This window comes from Panthera tigris, chromosome B4 (genome assembly GCF_018350195.1).
Source record: "Panthera tigris isolate Pti1 chromosome B4, P.tigris_Pti1_mat1.1, whole genome shotgun sequence".
NCBI classification, from domain to species: domain Eukaryota; kingdom Metazoa; phylum Chordata; class Mammalia; order Carnivora; family Felidae; genus Panthera; species Panthera tigris.
This window is the reverse complement of record NC_056666.1, coordinates 100391306-100413557: the sequence shown is the minus strand read 5'-3', so window position 1 is coordinate 100413557 and position 22252 is coordinate 100391306. Positions and strand designations below refer to the sequence as shown.

Below are 22252 nucleotides of genomic sequence, written 5' to 3'. Positions count from 1 at the left end.
AAACAAAAGATTTGTACTCTAGATTTCACAATTTGAAAGACAAGGTTAAAATGTCTCAAAAGCTGAGGCATTCCTCAATAACAACAAAAACAATTTGTCTTTAAGAAGATACCAAATAAACTACCATAACTCTAAATGTATTGCAAAACAATCAAAAGGAAGTCTCTCAAATGCGGTTGTCCGAAGTTTGCTCTGAGTTTGGTCCCTTTTCCCCCCAGCTTTATCCTTTTTCCCTGAGCAATCTCTTCCACTTCTATTGTTTCAATCAATAAAACATGGTTAAACAAAGTTCCCATGCCTGCATCTCTGGCCCTGACCTCTCTACTGGGCTCCAGAGCCATGCATAAGACACCGCCATCTAGAGGTCCTATTGAAATATCAACTTGAAGGCCAAGGCTGAACTTTTTTCTCTCCATTTCCTTCATCTGTTTTGATGATTGTATTGTTTTTTTCCTTACTGAAATATATCGCTATCCAATGAGTCAGAAGGAAATAAAGAAAGAAAGGAAGAAAGAAAGAAAGAAATATGATAATTTTATTTCACCCTTATCTCCAAACAATCCCCAAGTCCATTTCCTAGTCAGAACCTCATGTCTATTAACATTACACTGTTCATTTTCCTGCCACTATAGCTGCAGGGTCCCTCCCAATCCTCCCCCGAATGCACATCTTTTCTCTACTCTGTCACCAAGGTCATGTTCCTAAGTTATATATGGCATTTTTTCTCTGCTAAAAAAAAAAAATCTCCAAGACAATTGTCCTTTACGTTCAAGAAATGAGTCCCCACTCCTAGACATAACATCCAAAGCCTCCATAAATTGACCTCTGCCTGCTTCTCTAGTCTTATCTTTCATCACACCCTGTGGCAATTTAAACATAGAACTATAATAAATTCTTTGATGCTCCTTTCATTAAGAGGTGAAATCTTTGTTCCACTGACACTCTCCTTGAATTTGGGTGGGCTTGTCACTCCATTGACCAACAGGTCACCATGTGAGAAGCACAATGTCCTTGCGACTGCCGTGCTGGGGGAAGCTTTGTGTAATCACTATTCCCACTAAGCTGCCAGACACATTGAGTGAAAAAGTCACCTTGGAAGTGGGTTCTCCAGCAACAGATTTTCTGCCTCCCAGCAGTCTGTGACACCCCAGCCACTCCACCCTTCCCTGTAGAGGTCCTCAACACTGTGGGGCAGAGACAAGCCATCTCTACTGTGCCCTGTCTGGCTCCTGGGCTCACAAAATTCATGAGTATAATCAAATGGTTATTGCTTTGCACATCTATATTTGAGATATTTTTCTGAACAGCAATCGATACTCAGAACACACTTCTATCTACACTGTTTCCTTGTCCACATACTTGCAGTTTCCTGAATATAAATGGCATTTAATTCATCGGTGACTTCATATGAGCTCTTTCCTCTAACTGTGGTCACTGAATAACTCTGTTGGATTAGTTAGCAAACCCTGATTGAACTATCTGTTTAAATATCTAGGTTTTCTATTACATTGTCAGCAATTTGAATGGTAAAATCATCACCATATCTCAACCACACATCGAACATAATTCTTGGCACACAGTGGGGACTGACTCTTTGTTTGCTAAAAGGTCACAGCTGAAATTTTAAGTCACCAATGAAAAAGAACACTGGGCTCTAATGTAACATATGAAGAATCATTAGGAACAATATCATCTTTCATTAAAATATTTCATTTCATTTCCATACAGCATTCTTTGACTAAGCCCAACTGCACAGTGACGGACTCATTAAAACAAAAATCAAGCACAAAAGAGTTAAAGTGTATGTACTTAATACAAAAGTGATTGAATAAACTAAGTTTTTTAGAGTAAGGTAGAATATAAAGGCAATTTTTCATCTACATACATTCTTATAACTCCTCATCTATATTAAGAAACTTGAGAGAAAATTACTTTGGAAGCACCCTTTATTCCTCTCTTGTCTATTGACCATTAAGTCTTATAGTCACATAAACATATTATGAGTAAAAATCCCTCTACAGAATCCTTATGTAGTCAGACATTTTGTGCTTTTGATTCTCAAAGAAAGAGAAAAACACACTTAATCATAAAATCACATTTGTCTTTTTAACAGCACTATTCCCAAGGGACCAAGGAGACCTACAAAGAAATCACAAAAAGTAAGAAATTTCCTGGATATGGGTTTTAGTGGACAATTTATAAATCCCAATTGTACTTTTATTGTTATCATGTTAAAAAGTTAGAAATTATTCCCTTCCAAATACACTGAAAATAGCTTGAGATCTGGAAGAAGTCACCCAACATATAACTAAGTCCATGGGAACAAAGTCTTAAAAGATTTTTAGACAACAATAGGTACAACAAAATAAAAAGTTTTGAAGATAGGAAAGCACATCCACTAACATTTTAAGACTGAAATAGATTAAAATATATATCCTTATATATCCTATAATTGCTAAGAGTAGATAAAAACCCATGCATTCAGAATTAAGATTCAAAGAATTCTCTACACCAAATTCTTCCTTTATTATAAAGATTTTCCCTTTTATAGGATCCTTGTGCAGTGTTATAAAATGGTAACTGACAAGCTATTGGCTCTAAGAAAGATGAAGGTGTTCAACCACTTCTGTAAAAATATCTTTTGCGCCTCAAAACCAAATATGTTCCTTCAGAAATATTTAAGATATTCTGCAACAACTATACTCACCATCAGAGTATGTGATAAAAATACTCTGTCCCTATGCTTCAATTTAGCTGAGACATCACTGAAAACAGTTATTGCCTAATCCATAGATGAGTCAGAAACTTAGCTTTCATCCACATGTGTTTCTTTTTAGTAGCTGGGTGGCTGAAATACCATCCTGATTATATGTGAGACAGGTTACTGTGATAACTTATCCCATTAGTGACATATGGTATGTAAATAGATTATAACCTCTGTGTTATCTTAAATTTCAACTGACAGTTAATAAGGCCACCTGCATGGTCTGTTTTTGTGGGATCTCAAAACGGTAACTAGAGAGGGAGATGCCTGTGTAAGATATTACTGCATCAAAGTCTCATGCTTTTTTAGGAACGTAGAACTTCAGGATAAAGGGCAACTCAGGAAACCAGGCTCATATTTCTCTCACAACCTTACCATAAATGAAATTTCCCAACAATGCTTTTACTTACACATAGCTCAAAGCACTATCTTGCTCCATGGATCTTTTCCACTTATAATTTTCAGCATGGAGTAAAATTGTATTACAATAAATTGAATGCTCCATTCCAAAAGTTCATTTTAATGCAACTACACACACACACACACACACACACACACACACACACACACACACACACACCTGACTACTTTGGTAAAGACTACCCTGATTAGTGGAAAATCTGAATTACTTAATACTTGTAAGACTTAAAAAGTGTTGTAATAAGCACAAAATGTTAACTATTTCTTAGTACATGTTTCTGAAAATGACTTTAATATACTTATAAAATAATTATGTAACTGAATGCTTATACAGTTTGAAGATCTAGGAAAAAGTCAATTTTTTAGAGTTCTTATAATTGGACTATTGTCAATTTATTGCAAAACAAATGTAATCATCAATACATTCAGTTTCATGTTATGAAGGAGTGGCTGTGGTCTCAAAATATCTCTGATGGTGAGCTTTGGTCCAGAGTCTACCTGACAGTTCTTGCAGGGAAAGAGGGCTGGTTGTATTTGTACATCTTTTCAGACTAAGAGGTCAGTCAGAAAGGGGGAGACTGTGGGTGTTGTCAGAAGGGGAAGCTCAGGAAATGGAATATGAAGAGGCAAATGTTAACAGTGTGCTTTATGATAAGGAGGGACCCTTGACTAATGGTTGAAGTCTCATAGGCAAGACTGTCTCAGCTACAGAAATGTTTACAAGTCCCCTAAATCTAACTCGGTGCTCACCCTGTCATCCCCTGATTACTATTTGGTTTTCTATGTAGCTCTAACTATGGGAAATTAATTCAATGGTCATACTGGGATGATTATTATAGTTATTATGACAGTTGCATTCTCTATTGTTAAGTCAGTAAGTTGAATGCAGTCTCTAGTGGAAAACAGATTAATATAAAATAATTTCATATGGTATAAAAATCGGAGGTATAATAATTAAGTCTACATTATCAGTGCTCTACTTGAGAAGTGCCCCTATACATACTAAAAATCAAATCGAACCAAACAACATCTAGTGTTTGGGAGACAATGTTTGTAAAATATACAAAAAGGATGTGAAAATGTCCTATGGTAAAATGTTGAAGAAATAAATTACAAGTTATCCTGAGTCACAGGATACGATGATACACAAATCACATTGTTGGTTGTTTTAAGAGCAAACTATAAAACACTGGCTAACTATTGTTTTTACTTATACATTTATGTCAAAAAACACAAGTCTTAAGTTAAACTCGAAATTAGTAGGCAGTCTAATACTTTATATATTATATTCTCCTAACTCCCTCGAAAAAGTAGGGTAGAACTACAATATTTTTATTATCCATCTGGAGACTTAGACTCAGTTAATGGATTTTTATTTTTTTTTTAAAGAAGAAAAAAGAAAGTTATCAGAACCAAAAATGATTCGGCCCATGCCTTCTGAGACTCAAATTCATGTTATTGTTTTCCCTAATGTGATGCCATTAGCACGCTTAAAAGGGAATAATGAAGGTTTAGGTTCACAACATCAAGAATAACAGGATAGAAGACAAGAGCCATCAATGGACAAGAGACTTCAACAGACTTTGAAAAACTGAAAATAAATGGAGTAATGTTAATGGAAAACACATAGGAAGAGAAGCTTCATCCCAGTGTACACATGCAGGGAGGATTCAGTCTAGAAGAATAAGGAGGAAAGCTGGACTAGGAAATTGGAGGTAAAATAAAGAGACTACAAAAAGGAGATTAATCAAATATCCACATCAATCACTATCAATGACTGCTCTATGGCCGGATATAAACAAACCAATTAATTAACCTTCCAAACAAACAAGAAGCAATTTTAACTACCAACAACTGAATAATCCAAGAAAAGGAATGCTGGCATGGAGGGGTTCCTCAATACACCTGGACTCATCCTTCTAAAGCATCATTAAATGAACACTGGCTCATTCTTTCAATTTTTTTTTTAGTTTATTTATTTGAGAGAGACAGAGACAGGGTGAGTGGGGGAGGGACAGAGAAGAGGGAGACAGAGAATCCCAAGCAGGTTCTGCATTGTCAGCACAGAGCAACCCTGGATCATTCTTAAAATTGTCTATTAGTTAATGACTGCATTCAAACACATATCAACTTTCAATAGAAACTCAAGACAGCTGTTGAAAAGGAAAGAATCACAGTATATGTTTTGATTCCGCAGAACATATTTCTAATACCCATTATAGAAGTACTCCATTGGTTTGAAAAATCTTGGAATCAATCTGTACAAAATAGAATGTAAATCTTATGAGCCTTAATTTTAAGAGTGCAGATGACAGAGGATGGAAATTGTTAGTGGAGGCGGAGAACTGAATAGAAATGTTAATAGCCATATTTTATAATACAGAACACCCAAAGATATTCTACAGTTGAGTGAGAGAGAAGCAAAGATGTTCATTCATTATATAAAGTTACAAAGTTAACCAATAAAAGAGCTAAAAAGAGTGAAATTTCACTATATTAGTAGCAATCCTAGGAAGACCTGTCCACACACTAATGACCACCTCTAATTCCTCTCTCTCTCCTTTTGCATTGATTGTCCATTTCTCCTTGATTCTCATCAAGTTACCACAGTGACCACTCCACTGAATAGCTCTCATCAGAGTCTCCAATGAAAAATCCAGGAATCAGATCTCAGTGCTCATCCCGCTTTTGTGCAATTTTTGAGGCAGTTGACATTCTGCAGGTAGGTTTGCAATGGTTAGAACCACAAGCTCTGTAGCCAGATTGCCTGGATTAAATATACAGTTTAGTAACCATGAAACTTTGTGCAATCTAACTGGTCTTTCGATTTCCAGTTTTGTTTTTAATCTGATAACTACGATTACTTACAATAGCTATATCAGAGGGTCGCTGTGAGGAATGGAATAATTAATAAGTATAGAAAGTACTTAGAATGGTGACTGGGGCTACATATAAATTATTATTATTAATCTCCTCCTTCTCCTTAGCCTACTTTCTTCACTTGCTTTCCAGGCAAACAAATTCTGGTTTTTTCTGACTCTACAGGCTGCCCTTTTTTTAGTTTCCTCTAGCAGGTCTTGCAATCACTCATTGTCTAAATACAGTCTGGGTCTTGGCCCCAGTCCTCATCTTCTCTTCATCTGCATACAGATTTTTGGTGACTTTATTGTATCTAGGCTCACAGTTTTTATAATTTCTATATGTTTGTATTCATAGAATTTTCATAAATGGCCTACGCCTGTCCCTTAAATACAGTCTTGCAATTCCAATTGCCTTCTTTGTATTTCCTCTTGTATATACCTAGTAGACATCATAAAATTGACATGTCGATAAGTAAATATCTTTCTCCATACCAAATCTGCCCCTCCCACATTCTTTCCCTTTGCAGTAAATGGAATTGCCTTTCCAATGAGAATCTCCTCTCTGTTTACCAATCCCACTTGAAATCTGTCAGCTAATTCTACTGACACTGCCTTCAAAATATATTTTGAACTTAACTTCCTCTCCACTTTCAATATGGTACTCCAAGCTTTTCTCCATGACCTTCTCCCCTTCTTGTTTTTACCTTCTCCCCATTAAAAACTATTTCCAACAAAGCAGCCAGAGTGACCCCTTGATTTTTATACCTGTTTACACCTCTTTATGGAATATGGTGGCTTCCCATTTCTCCTGGAATAAAATCCAATGTCCTTGCAGCGGCAAAAGGGTCACATCACGCTAGTGTTTCCCTGCTCTTCATCTGAATTAATCCTACTCTTTTCCTGCCTCCTTCCCTCTGATCCATCCCAACTGGGTTATTTACTCTTCTTAAAATAAACCAGACAAGCTCCTAACTCAAGGTCTCAGCTCTTGTCTTCTGTCAGCTTGAAACTCTCTCTCCCAAGATAGCCACACTGCTGGTTCTCTTACCTCCTCTGCTCAATGTCATTTGAGTGAGGGCTCCATATTTAAATTGGCAGGAATATGGCTTCTACACAGGATCTTTTTTTCTGGTTTGTTTTTCTCTACCATCAGCTGTCCAGTTAGTGATACATATTTTAATTTTTTATTGTCTCCCATCACTAGGGTAGATGTAAGCTTCAAGAGGGCAAGGATTCTTTAATCTCTTTTGTCCTCTGCTGTATCTCAAGTGCCTAGAAGAGTGTCTGAAGAATGCTAAGTGCTTTAAAAATATGTACTGAACACATTAATGGAGGATGGGAGAGATGGGGAGTGTGTGAATCAAAAGAGAATGACCAAATTAATGAATACAAACTAGTGCAGAAGTATTTTATTTAGCTACATGGGAGTAACTACCAAAGGAAATACCTGAAATAATTAAAGTGTTTACCTCTTTAATAATAACTAAAGGGTTTATCAGACTGGGCATGAGACAGTCTGAGCATCAGGCCGTTGTTTTTAATAATGAGGATGTTATTACTTTGAATTACTTTCACATATTCAAATACAAGTTAGAAGTGGAATGGACAGAAGTGATCAGAGAAAGTGAGAAGGGAGAGACGAGGCTGACTTGAGGTTTCTAACATGGGTCAATATATTTTATTATACATATGACACAATATTTAAGGGGGAGAAGGTATAGTGTCAGTAGCTGAGTTGAGTGTCTATTACATGCCAAGTGTTGTGCTAAGGAGGCACTTTATACATGAATCACTCTCTGAGGACTTCTCAATGCCTTCATGAGGCAGTTACCTCCATTCCAATAGTAGAGGTAAGAACACTGGTATTTGAACAGGTTAAAATCATTTGCTCAATGCCACAACACTGGGAATTGGCAGGCAGAATTTAAACCCATGTTTGCCTGACTCTAAAATAACCAAAACTGTATAGATGCTGCTTCATCTATAACAACAGAAGTATGAGTAGTCGTCAAGCCTTTTAAACAGTGAAATAAAAGCACAACGTAAGCAAACTGTGTATGTGCGTATTATATGCTCTTTTATTATTGCACTCTCTTGGTTTCCTAAATCAGGCAATTAACAAAAACTCTCTATCCCTTCAATTATTCCTCTCTAGAAAAGAAAAAGTCCCACTTAAAAAATATTCATAAATGTCCTTTGCGTTTCATTTGTTTAAAGTTTAATTGATTCACTGACTTTTTTGAAGAGCACACTATAGGCCACAACACAGAGCTGAGTTAAGAAACTAATTGAAGCCAGGTTCATGAGGGCTTAAATTACCAGAGCCTTCCTGTCATCTTAAATTAAACTTCCTTAATATACTTTGCAAGATTTATAACCCCAGGCTGAAAAGCTGTAAGCCGTCCCAGTTTCTGAGTGAATCCCCCAGAAGGAAATGATGTTTCCTGGAAAAGAGACAGGCAAATGTCCTCAATGGAAAGAGGGTTCCAAGAGCAACGTGTGTGGCGGGGGTCGCGGGAACCTTTTCAAGGGGCTGCACAGGGAATAGATAAGTCACTCAAAGAACACGTGTCCATAGATTTTGCTATTTGGCGTGCGAGTCCTCTGAGAAAGTTCGTATAAATTGCAAGTGGACACATATTTGATTTTCTCCTACAAATGAGAAGCAGAAGGGCAAATGATCAGCTGCGGAAATCATAATCTCCCCAATTCTCAAAATAGCTGTTATGGTAGTTCAGAAAGATACATCTTCGTCGCTGCCTTTCTTACTCCTGTGATCTATGTGATTTCTTACCTATTTCTACTTTTACACTTAATTTCTTTTCTTTTTAACATGTTTTATTTCTATATAACATGAAATCTCTATTCATGTGATTCAATGATCACTATTTGCGAGTTGGTAAAATTCACTATGTAATAACAGGAAGGAAAGTTATTTAATCATCTGGATAAAAATTAAGCAAAAAGGTCCACATTTTAAGAAAAAAAAACCCCTCTTTCTTAAAGCTTTTAGCAAATAAAAATCATCATCTTTTACACATAGTATCATGTTAACACTTCATGTATAGCTGGACCAAGACATAAGAAAAATAAATTTTTGTTTTATAATCTTCTTTCACTACAATGATTTACCAGATATTCTTAGGAAGATTATCCATTCATGATATGCATTCTGCTCATTCCTGGCTGGTCTCATGTGTCAGACATTGTGTAAAATTTGGGTGAAATTAAACTTCCTGTCATCTTCCATGTCAACTAGAACTCTATGGTCAAAACTCAACACATGGAAAAGTATGATTAGCAGAAATAACCTGAATGCCCAAAACATACCTACTGATCAAATGAATTTTCTGAGTTTGAGAATTAAAGCATTCTTCTCTACTTTTTTTCTAGAAAAAGAAATAATATCTTCTGATCTTCTAGTTCAAATTTATAGAAAAGAACGATGACTTCAACTCTTACTAAAGATTTTTATCAATTTTATTAAAACATTTCTCATATTTTTCCAGTTGGTTTAAGAAAGGGTCTTTACTATTTTCAAAATAAAAAGAAAAGCCAGAAAAATAGGAGGAACTAGTCTTATATTCATATTAAATAAATGCAAATAGGATGTTTTACATTACATAATCCAGCAAGATCTTTAATCTTTACTCATGCAAAGTCCTTCCAAACATCATTGACAAAGAGAATTTAATTTTTATGTTAAATATATTCACATTTTTGAGAATTGAAGACTTGATTAATCAAGGCTTTATCACTCCAGATATAACCAAGTATTCCCCGGGAACGTTTAAGAAATTTACAATTCGAGTCCCCGCCTTATTTTAATATAGATACTACAAATGGATAATTCCAGGAATAATAAGAATTTCCACTGTACATCTTTTTGAAACTAATTGTATTTTAATAACATGACCACCCCAAGTCAAGGATATGTTTAATTATTTTTATTCTACTAATTTTATAAATACACACAATTGTCATTTGGAACTACTTACACTTGCAACTACCCATCTTTCTATTTAAAATTGGAAACAGGTGGAACACAGATTTGTTAATTCTTACATTATCTCATTTCAGAAATAATCGTGGAAAACTACTATGTGTAAGGCCCTGTGCTTACTATTATAATTATTACTATTATTATTACTGCTACGAGTACTACCACACCAGTAATTAAGATATCACAAATCTTGCTGTACTGACAGCGCTTGCCTTTTAGAGGGAAGTGGCAAGAATAAATAACGGATATAAGAAGTGAATTGAGGTTAAAGGTTGATTAAGGCTAAGCTAAGGAAAAAAAGAAAAAGTATGGCGAAGTGCAATGGGGAGCGGAGATGGGACGCAGGCAGGGTTAAAAGGGTGGTTAGGTAAGCATCAGTGGGAAGGCAACAGATGAGCGGCTGACTTGAGGCAGATGAGAGATTTAGCCAAGCAGCTATCAGAGTATTCCAGGCAAAGGATCAGCAAGAACACATTGCCTAAGGTGGGAGAAAACCTGGGCTACTTGAGACCATTGCAAGGCTTTGAGCAGAGAGTGACCTGTGCCAGATATGTTCACAGTGTCTTATGCTGTACTGACCCAGTGAACCTAAAAACAACTTCATGAAATGGGCACCAAGACGTCAGGCAAGTTGCCCCAGGCCACACAATTAGGCAGTGGGAGAACTGGGATCCAGGTTCGGGCAGTTTGATTCTAGAGGCAAGTTTCTTGTTGCCACCTGAGCAGGATACACACACTTACACACACACACACACACACACACACACACACACACACGCAGGTATGCTCTCATGTATGTGAGCCTACATACCCACAAACATGCACACGAAAGTAGAGAAAGAGCTGAGAAACCAAAAAAGGAGACTTTGTTACCCACACTCGATTCCTCTTGGTCCATGTTTTATTTTCTCTCTTGTATACTTATTAACCTTTAGGTCAAAGTGTCTGTTTAAATGAAAGATGTTCCAAATGATTGAAAACATTTGGAGCTATTTTTAAAATAGCAAAACCAAGTTACAAATTCTTAATGTATAAAATACTCTGGGAATATATACAGTTACATCAATTTATTTTAAATAAACAAAAAGAATAAAACAAAATAAAACTCTCACTGAACTGAAACAATGTGCCCTTAAAATTTTTTGGAGTTGACAGAGAAAAATGTAAGAACATTTTCTGGCTAAATATCCAGAATACTATAGCAACCAGTTATTTAAGCTATTTACTTGGGAAGAGATTTAGAATCAACAGAAAGGCTTCATAAATCATGACTTATGACTCACACTTCAGGAGAATGAAGATAAATGTGTCACTGGGTTATTTTTTTCTGCATTAATTATCTTGGTTCTACTATAAAGACATATAGTAGATATCCTTTCTTATGTATATTATCACTACGGGCTTTTGAAAAATACATACAACGATTGTTGTACATAAGTCCACATAAATTCTAATTCATAGGCTATTCTCTGACCAAATCTATACAAATAGAAATAAGTATTAATGTTTGAAATAATATTCTTCAAAACATATAATAAATTCTATTAAAATTAAGACTTGTAGCCCCTCTCCATCAGAGACATAAGTGCTATATTTACTACAGCAAGTACTCCACATTTATAAATTATTGGTCTAAAAAGTAATTAAAAGTAATTAAATTTATCATAAGAAAAAATTATTTAGGAGTGTGCCTCAGTCTTAAAGGATACCGGTGAAAAGAATACTCCTCAAAACCTTTCAGAGAAAAAAATAAGCAGGCTCTCCCCAAAATGGTGTAAAATTACCATGCCTACTATATAGGGTTTTGTATCTAAAAAAAAAAAACACAATTCCATAACAGTCATGCATATCCAGTAAGAATGAGAAAAACAATCTCCCCAAAAGGGTCATAACCACTGAGAACTTCTGGGCAAGAAATTCCACATGGCAGATACAGAAATAGAATGAGGTAAAGCAAAGACAAACGATACTCCGTATCACTTCCAGAGGTCACATGTTTTCTACAATACATATACCACTTAACTTCCTATGTTTTTTCCGCTACTATTCCTGCCTTTTGTCCGTGGTTTAAGTAACTTACACCAAACTCTAGGAATTATTATTTCTGGCAGTTTTTACAATCTAGATCTCTTTCTACCAACTCCTCCAAATAATAATACATAATAAAAAGCTATTTCCTTCCCCCGCTCCTCTCCATTCTTAAGGAAATCCAAAGAACTTACTCCGTATTTTTTTTCACTTTGACTTTTGCATAATTTCACTTACATCATAAATAGCCCAGACGAGCTTAAAGAACAGAAACATATCTGCATTGAGTAATGAGAAGTATCTTTTATCACTCCATGAACTCTGTAGTATACCCTATATTTTTTGATAAAATTCTAATTTTTCTATATCGATTTAATAATTCATTAGTGAATAAAATCTGCCAAAGAGAATAGAGTTTACATGGTCATATAGAGAAAAGAAATATTTCCTAATATGAAGAAAGGGCTAGTTGGCAGGTGAAAGAGAAGATTTCTGAACTGTTGAATATTTGACAATAAGGATGGGGCGTGTGCTTTGTGAATGTAATTTGGACTTTAACTTTTTGAGTCAATACTAAATATCAAAAACAAATTCAAGGTAAACCGAGTGTTACTAAGTTTCAGGTTTGTCTTCTAAGATGGAAAAAGTTAAATATTTACATATGGAAAAAGTTAAATATTTACATATGTTTGATATGTATATATACTCTTCAACATGGTGAGTATTTTCATATTGGACATTCTCCCCACTAAGGAAAAACAATCAGCTATTTACGCAATAGAGCTAATGACCTGATACCCTGGTCATTGATGAGGAACAAATGAGCAGTATGCATGAAACTTGTTAACTTAATTTCATTCTGTGATGATTTTTTGATGTGTCAACTCAGTCCCACTTATTCAATCAAACACTAATCTAGGTGCTGCTGTGAAAGTATTTTGTGGATGTGGCTAAAATCCACAGCAGCTGACTTTAAGAGAGATTATCCGAGATAATCTGGGTAGGTCTGATTCCCCACTTGAAAGGTCTTAAGAGCAGGATGGAAGCTTACTTGAGAGAAGAAATTCCACCTGTATATAAAAGTTTTGGCTCATGCTGAGAAGTTCAGCCTGCCTTTCCTGATCAGCTGCCTTTAGGATTTCAGACTTGCCTAGGGAGTCCCCATGATCATGTAAACCAATTCTTCACAATAAATCTCTTAATCCCTTATTGGTTCTGCTTCTCTGGCTGAACCCTGACTGATAGAAAGTCCAAATTGGAAAACGGCAGTAATGGAAGTGTAAGGAAGGTGCCGTGATTTGTCAGCACCTCACCCCAGGCTGTGTCTACAATGAGCCAACGGTATCAAGTCAGACGAACACATACATGTGTGTTTATAAATACACACACACACACACACACACACACACACACACACACACAATCATACATTAAAAACAGTATGTCCCCAAACACTCAAATCCCTATGTTTAACAGATCTGAAACTTTTGACAGACTTAATGAATTTATCAAACGACTCAAAGATAATTGAGTAGAGAGTAGGAGTCCAGAGTAGGACTCAATAGCACATTCTAAGTAATAATTTGCAGAAGGAAATAACCTGCCGCATCGCTGACAAGAAAGACATTTCACACACTTTGATACAAACCACAATCATCTCTAGAAAACAAACACAAATATTTCATCCCCAGAGTGATAAATGTTGCTCATCCAACCAAAAGAAAAGTGGTTTTAACTTGTGTCACATTAGTCAAAAAATATCATAACGCTGATACAACGACATAAATCGGTTTTTCAAACTCACAAACAAAAACTCATTTAAAAACGAGTTGTATCTAGACACGTTGATTTCAAACACATCTCTGCTTCCCTCCTTACCTGGACTGCATATCTTGCTGGCTTTTGGCCTGACTGGCTTCTGCCTGAGGGGAGGCGTGGCTGACTGGCTGCTGAAGCTCCACCAAGGACTGGTAATACTGTTGCTGATGGTGTTGTTGCTGCTTGTAGCGAGACAAACTGAAAAACAGCCCTAGAATGGCTTTTAAGTTTCCATTTCTTATTTCTGTATCAAAGGGAAAATATACAAACAGTAAAAACATACAAATGAATGTGGTTTTCCTTTTTATTATTTGTTTTACAACTGAAATTCTAGTTGCCATTGTCTTAGACTAAATCTGCGAAGATGGAAATGCAACTGGAGTCTCTCAGTCACTTGTGAATTTCTGACACGTAGCATTTCCAAATAGCTTGGAGCTTCAGGGACTGAGTCACGGGATGGGGGGGTACAGAGAACAAAACTTGGATGAGCCATGCTCTTTGCTGATCCTTAACTGCAGTTTTTCTGGAGTTTGCTTCTTCCTACAAACGGATGGGCTGTCTTGTGCTAATCATTTGATTTAGCATTCTGCTGCCCTCACAAATACACAGCTGTTATCAACATAGTGATGGCTCCGAAGTGGAGAAAAAAAGCCACCTAAATGTTGGTTGTCCTGCATTATAAATCAGGATGGTACGGGTGTACTTTGTAATGGCAACTGGATTTATAGCAGTCCTAAATCACCCAACAATAAATGTATTAATATAGCTATCTGTCTATAAATATAGATAGATGTAGATAGATATACAGTACACACATATATCATAAAGTCAACATCGTATTAATTTTTAATGCTCCAATTCTTTTATTTATAACTCATGTTATATATTAATAAATAATAAAGACCATGACATTAGATAACATAACCGAATAAATGTAAATGTATAAATCCTAGTAGAAATACATCAAGCTCCTTTATAAACGTTTCTAATATTGAATAAAAAGTTAAATGTACAAAGTAAGATACAATCTGACTCTAGCTTTTTTTTCTCTTGTAGTTATAACTTAAAACTTAGGAGTAGAGATGGAAGTAAAGTCTGAAATAAGGCCATGAAACCTATAATCACATTCTAAATAAAACACGCTGTTGGCAATAAAATATACATCCTCCTGTGAGGTCAGGGTTTCATGCCTCCTTTCTGTAGTTTAGGGACATTAACAAACTATTCTGATTTCTTGCTCTCTGATGGTTTATAAATGTCACATGGAGTCCACAGTGGCATTATTCATATGCAATGAGAATGAGAATCCTGCCCCCGCCAAACCTTCTCACAGTGGCCATGATATAGAAGAATTAGTCTGATCGATAAGAGGCTACAGTAAGAAAGTATTAATGTTCCCATGTACCCCTGGATGATCATAGCGGTTTTAAAAAATCTCTGGTTTTATTAATATGCATATTTAATTAATTTAGAAAATCATTTTGAGCATTCATATACTTTTAGAAGATAAATGAAGACCAATGGGTTTGTGTTAATAAAGGATGTCCCATGAAAAGGAAGAGACATAAAAGGAACAAACTGGAGCCTTTCTAACCTGCTTTTAACCACTAAAAAAGTGAAATATTTTCCTGGGGAATTTTATCACTTTTATTCAAAATTATAGAACCATCAGTTAGGTTTGAACCTAAACTTGTTGGCCACCAAATGAGTAATTTAATATTATGCAACATATATAAATGTAAAAGATAAAAGAAATTTAAAACAACAAAAATAAATATAGAAGAAAAATTGGGAAAGCTCAATAATTCTACTAAATGTTCACTGTATTTCAGAAGCCACATAATTCCTTTTTCCAATGACAGCAAAAATTTTAAAACAGAGGTGTCTGATATTTCTAGTATGTGTCAGGTAAAAGGCTATTCGCAGAAAATAATCATAGTAGAAACATTAACAGATCTAAATTGTCAGAGTATATACAAGTATTAAGCAGAATTTTTATATATAAATTAACATTCTAATAAGATGGTTTTTGTTAATGCAGATCTCAAAGGATTTGCTATTTCATAATTTTAACTAGATTTCATTAATAACACTTGAAAAGTTTTCCTAAAAATATATGTGAAAGAGAAAGTCTCAGAAAAAAAAAAATGACTGTACCAGTTCAGTCTTTTCCCACTTTTCTGTATTTTAATGATGACCTTTTAAGCCTTTAATGACTTTAAAGCTTTTATATACAACAGTTATTAAGTATTGTTAGTGCTAATTATTTAAGACCTCATGATGCGTAATTTTAGCTCACCAAATATTTCAACTAGGACTACCAATAGAAATTTTATTGACAAAATAATATTTTCAAATTAATTATACTATTTTTACCTGTATTTAGGTCCACTATTACACAGCGTTATCTATGCATACATCTATCCCTCTACTTAAGACTCCAAAAATACTATACACTGGTAATAACATAAAGATTTTTTGTTAATCTACACCTCTCTCATACACTTATGCATGTAAGTAACAGTTTTGGCAAAATATGAAACATATATAAATAATTAAAGCATAGGTTAATAACCACTGCATTTATGTTTCTATTATTTTGGAAACTTTACTGATTTCCTTTATATATTAAGAAACTTTGTGCTCCCACTTTGCATTTCTTGTAATACAAAAAATTTTTTTTTTTTTTTTTTTACAAACTTAGGTGTTATTTGTGACAACTATGCCTTTTCTTACCTTCAGCAGATAGACCTTGAACATTTACTCCTCTGGCTGCTAGAAAACTAAGGCAGACATCAACATTTTCAATCTGTAATATGAAAAGCAGTGAAAAAGCAACTTAGAGGGTTATTTTTAAATAAACAAATGAGCTAAAATGAAACCAGAGAGTAAGATAAAGAAAGAATGAATACTTTACATTCATTTCATACTACAGATCTTTGTACCAGAGTTTAACTAGAATTATTCCGGCTAACTGAAGAACAAATATAAAGCTTGCATTGTCCAGTGTGGTATTTACAAACAATTCATAGAGGCCCGATCAAGAATGGCATTCTTACAAATTAGCAACCCACCTACTTAACATAAATCTGGATTTTGTGCTTCACCAATAAGTCTCAACGAAAGCATCCATAGAAGAAAACTGTTGCTTATGCAAGTTATAGAATGTTTGGATGTAGGTAATTGAGATTCAATCAGTGAGATTTGGTAATATGCCAGAAGGGTTGATACAGCATGAAAGAAATAAAGCGAATTTTCATCTTAAATCATAGCAAGTCTTTATTTTTAAAACTGTATTTGTATTTCTACAATTGTATATTCCTCTGATTAAATAAATATAGGTATTGTCTTTGTAATGTAAAATTGTGATGCCAGGGTGCCTAGGTAGCTCAGCTGACTCTTGGTTTCGGCTCACAGTTTATGGGTTCCAGCCCCACGTTGGGCTCTGTGCTGACAGCATGAAGCCTCTTGGGATTCTCTCTTTCCCGCTCACTCTCCCTCTCTCTCTACCCCTCTCCTGCTTGCTCTTTCTTTCCAAATAAATAAATCAACTGAAAAAAAAATGTCATGCCATGGCTTTTAAACAGTTTGTTTTGATATAATTACTAGCTTGTAACCATTTAGAATGATATGCAAACAAAAAACATAAAACACAAACAAACAAACAAAACCCAAATGACTGATTTATGTTACTTTACAGGTTGACCTCAATACTGACCATCATGTTATACAACAAAGTTAAACAGCTAAGAATTTGTAAAAGAGTATAGGAAACTAGAAAGTCCTGTTTCTTTATGAGTCATCTCCCTGGGTTGTTTTGGTATTCCATAAATCTTGGAATTCTAAAGTAAATAGAAGATTTAAAGTTAATCCTTGGCAAGGTATTGTTTTCTGTCATATTAAATTATCATCCAAATCTATGCATATGGACATACAAAGTTCTGCCAATGTCCTCTCTAGCTTAGCTTCACAGCAAGGTCAAAGTGTCTCTTAGAGAAAAGAAAAAGAAAAAAAAAGAGATTAAAAATCTGTCCTTATAAAATGGACAACAATTTACATTCCATTTTAAATGTAATTTTATGCAAAACTAAATTAATAACATTCAATTAGATATTCTTTGCTTAAAAATGCAGCCAAGATCTACACATTTGTTTTGTGAAAAGTGATTTTACGGATTTATTTCAAAATAAGTTTTACTAAAAAACAAAAAGTAAGTTTTATTTAAATTATTCTATTGAAACAATAGATTTGAAGTCACTAAGTCCAACAGGATCAAACACCTTGTTTGCTCATTAGCATGTGAATATCCAATAACGTTAAGGTGCTGAAATATATTTTACATTCTTTATTTACATTTCACTTTGCTACTATAAAATAAGACTTGGAAGGAAGGAATTGAGGAGGAAGGAAAAGAAATGGGAAAAAGATGATATTCTACTGTATCCATCTAAAATATTCTTTTGAACTTTTTTTCCAGGACCATTACAAACAAGTAAAAAAAACACACTAAATAATTACTGTGGTCTAATACTGAGAAAGAGAATTGAACTGAATATTTTCAAACATTCACCCTAATAGTCTTGCTGTTGTTAACTCCATAGCAATTATATACCTTTTACAGAAAATAGGAAGATTCCTGATCCAAACTTATACGTAATTTACAGCAAAATGTTCACAGGCTATTATTGCCTAAATTTCAGTTATTTTTATTATACCTGAACAGATTAATTCACTGTAAGAACCACAAAAGGTTAACAGATAGAGTCTGTAATTAAGAATGTAAGATAGGTTTTTTGTTTTTGTTTTTTGTTTTTGTTTTTTGGCTACCTTTGAAACCACTTAAAAACAAACTGGTGCCTGGAGTGGGTATCAGAGACCAAGAGCTCTTTCAGCATGCACCATAAATTAGAAAGGAAAATAAAAGGGCCCTAAAAGAGTAGAGGAAAAAAATATTTAAAATGCATTCTGTATTCCTTACATAGCGATTTATCAGGGGCATTCAACATTTTGGGATATTCCTTTATAGTTATTCATTATGAGTACCAACAATTCAAGATAGTTAATTCAGTTCTGCATTACTGGTATAGTAGTTAAGTAACAGCAATAGAACAAGTAGTTGAATACTTAATTTCCAGTAGGACTATTAAAGCCTACTTTATTATAATATATTCAATGATATTTGTTTATATATTCAGGCATGGGGTTTTTGAGACTTCAAGCCCCTGGAACATAGGAACTACATTTTGTTGACTCATGTAGTTTCAGCAACCTAAGATGGTGTTTAGTATCTGATAGGTGCTCAGTGCACACTTCAGGAAGAATAGAGGTAAAAAGGAGCAGTGGCCAGCCCATCCCTGTACTTTTGGAAGAAAGGAGTAGAGGGGTGGTGGGGGAAGAGAAAAGGAGGAAATGGGGAGGAAAGGGGAGGGGAGAGACATCATTTGATTCATAGTATACAGGTTCAATTATCTTTGGGATTTTTAAAAATATACTAATTCTCTGTGCCTGACTCCAGACAATATAAATCAGAAATTCTGTGGGTTGGGGCTGAACATCAATTTGTTGTCAAATTTTAGCTCCCAGGGTCAGCCTATCCTCCTCTTTACAGATTAAGCAACTGACCTGCAGAGATCTCATAGAAAGATGAGCAGAGGAAGCCAATAAAAGAGTGTATATTTCTAATCCCCAGTTTACATGAAATCCAAGATGTGTAAAAGTAAATAATGAAAACAAAATCAGAATAGTGATGAACTTTGGAAGGGTAAAGTCTGGAAATCTGCAGGAGGGGACCAGGCATGCTGAAAGTGTCCTTTGTTCTGATCCGAGTGTGACAACACAGGTATATACATTTTAAAAAAGCAATCACCTATATACTTGAGATTGGAGTATTTTTTATACTTTCCATGTTTTTATTAACCTCAATTCATATTAGAGTACTTTACACTCTTTTATGTATGTTTCACTTCAATTAAAAATAAAAATAAAATAATCAGCCCCTATTTTATTGAAAATATAGGCATATAATGGGTGCCTTGTATGAAGGCTTGATGGGTGGCTGTTGCAAGTAATTAAGTGAATGACGATGGTGTTTAAGACAATGGTGGTGGCTGTGAAGGTGAGCCAGATTCTGGACATAAGTTAAAGAAATATGGTGGGAAGATATGGCCTGTAAGAGGAAGTGAGGAGTCAAGGATGACCATGATACTATAGAATTCATGCATTTTACATCTTATGCCTGTGGTATTTTATATAGATCCCGTAGAGCAGGAATACAGAAAAATTCATTCTCAGTTCTGTGGGCACCACCCTTCTCATATGGCTCAAGAAAAAGTCCCATCCATACCTCCTAGTCACTCTAAGACTTTTATTTATTTGCCTACTACTACGTCATGCACAATTTGTTGGGTCTATTTGTGGCTTACGTTTCATTACCCAGAACACCCATAGTGCCTCCCTCTTCCTGTTCAATTTAAGCATGGCTACATAAAATACATAAAAATATTGACTTTGTAATAAAAATAAAACAAAGTTTCTAAGTTATAAATCTACTCAATAACATCCAATTTCTAAGTTCCAAATCCAGTCAATAAGATCTAGTCGGAGGTTTCAAAATGTTTGGGTGCACTGAGCCTTGAGGCTTTGGTTGTATGAAAATATCTGATGTTATCACAATGTCTAAACAAAAAGACAATTTTCCTCGAATAAATACAAAAATAGACTGCTGTATGTTTTCCTTACTGAAGACACAAATTCAATAGAAATTGGTTCATATTTTTACCTCAGCAGTTTCTATTTGTATAATTAATATTAGTATTTTGGAGCACTATCATTTAATTGTGTTTATGTTTTATAAAATCAAACCCTTAACTTATTCATTCATCAAGCATTTATTCAACTTACTTTATGCATGGAATTATGCTCAGTGTTGCAAACATAAATTTCAAGACATAGCCATGACCCTTGGATCTTTTCTAAAGAGCATTGACTCATTTGCAATATTTTCCACACTCTTGTGAAAAATCAAAGGCATTTTTCAAAAACAAATTTCGCTGATCATCTAATTGTATAAATGTACATTCATCTTGAGCCTTGTGAACTTGCTAAATATGAGCATGCATATTGCTAAATCACAAATTGGGTTTCAAATGAGGAAGAGAAGGGTTTTCATTATTTTCACTTACAAAAGCTGTAGATAGTCATCAGTGTATTTGTGCCTTCAAAATTTTTTAACCCTGAGGGTCAATATATATTTTCAACATTAAATGTAGTGAGAGGATATATTGGAAATATTTATATTTTTTCATAAGCTATTCCAAAAAATGCAGAATTTTAATTACCACATTTCTTTATTGAACTCATACATTTTAAGCTGCATGTTTTATAACACCTAGCCTTTTAGTATTTTTACCATGAAACTGGTATAATCTGTTTTGGAAAGTCTGACTGGAGGCATCTTTCACAATATTAACAAGGTTCTATCCTGTCCATTCACATGTTTCTTTCACTTTTAGTTATCGATACTTAATGAAAAAATATATTTAGGTCCTAAATATCTGGGTATGATTAATATCAACTTTATAGTTTGTCATTATATTTTTTTTTAATTTTTTTCAACGTTTTTTATTTATTTTTGGGACAGAGAGAGACAGAGCATGAACGGGGGAGGGGCAGAGAGAGGGAGACACAGAATTGGAAACAGGCTCCAGGCTCCGAGCCATCAGCCCAGAGCCTGACGCGGGGCTCGAACTCACTGACCGGACCGCGAGATCGTGACCTGGCTGAAGTCGGACGCTTAACGGACTGCGCCACCCAGGCGCCCCAAGTTTGTCATTATATTTAACATCGGCACCAACGCTTAACAATGAATGAGAAATTCATTCAGCAACGATTGACTGTTTATTACATGCAAAGAGCTCTGCTAGATGGTGAAGGGATATAAAAATGAATTATAAAGTCTTTGCCTTTGTGAGCTTGTAAAATAGCTGGAGACAAAAAAAAAAGATTCATAAATCATCACAACACAAGGCATAATATGATAAATTCTAAAAAAGGATTGTAAACAATATTTTATGGCAGTAGAGAGAATGGACTTATCAATTTTCACTACAGACCTGGGAAAAGCTTCATAGAAGAACAATCATTTAAACTTGCGGGCTAAGTTTGACTTTGATAAGGTCGACAGGTATCAGAAGGAGGGCCGGTCACGCCCATCAGAGTTCCCAAGAGCAAAATTGCTCCATGAGAAAAGAGCATGCCAGTCTTTACTCTCTGCAGTTATGTTTACAAAGCTGAATTTTAGCTGGAATTGAAAAGCCTCTATTGCCCCTTGGATTCTGAAAACACTGCAGTATAAAAAGT

General features: G+C 34.9%; 1 protein-coding gene across 1 annotated transcript in view; it reads right to left on the bottom strand.

Moving 5' to 3' along the window:
• Nucleotides 1–22252, bottom strand: part of NAV3 (neuron navigator 3) — a 588388-nt gene that overhangs the window by 215737 nt on the left and 350399 nt on the right. The window contains exons 4-5 of the mRNA XM_042992807.1: nucleotides 16631–16703; nucleotides 13955–14138 (exon numbers count right to left, since the gene is read on the bottom strand). Coding sequence (XP_042848741.1) covers nucleotides 13955–14138; nucleotides 16631–16703 — 257 coding nt within the window. The remainder of the gene's footprint in view (nucleotides 1–13954; nucleotides 14139–16630; nucleotides 16704–22252) is intronic.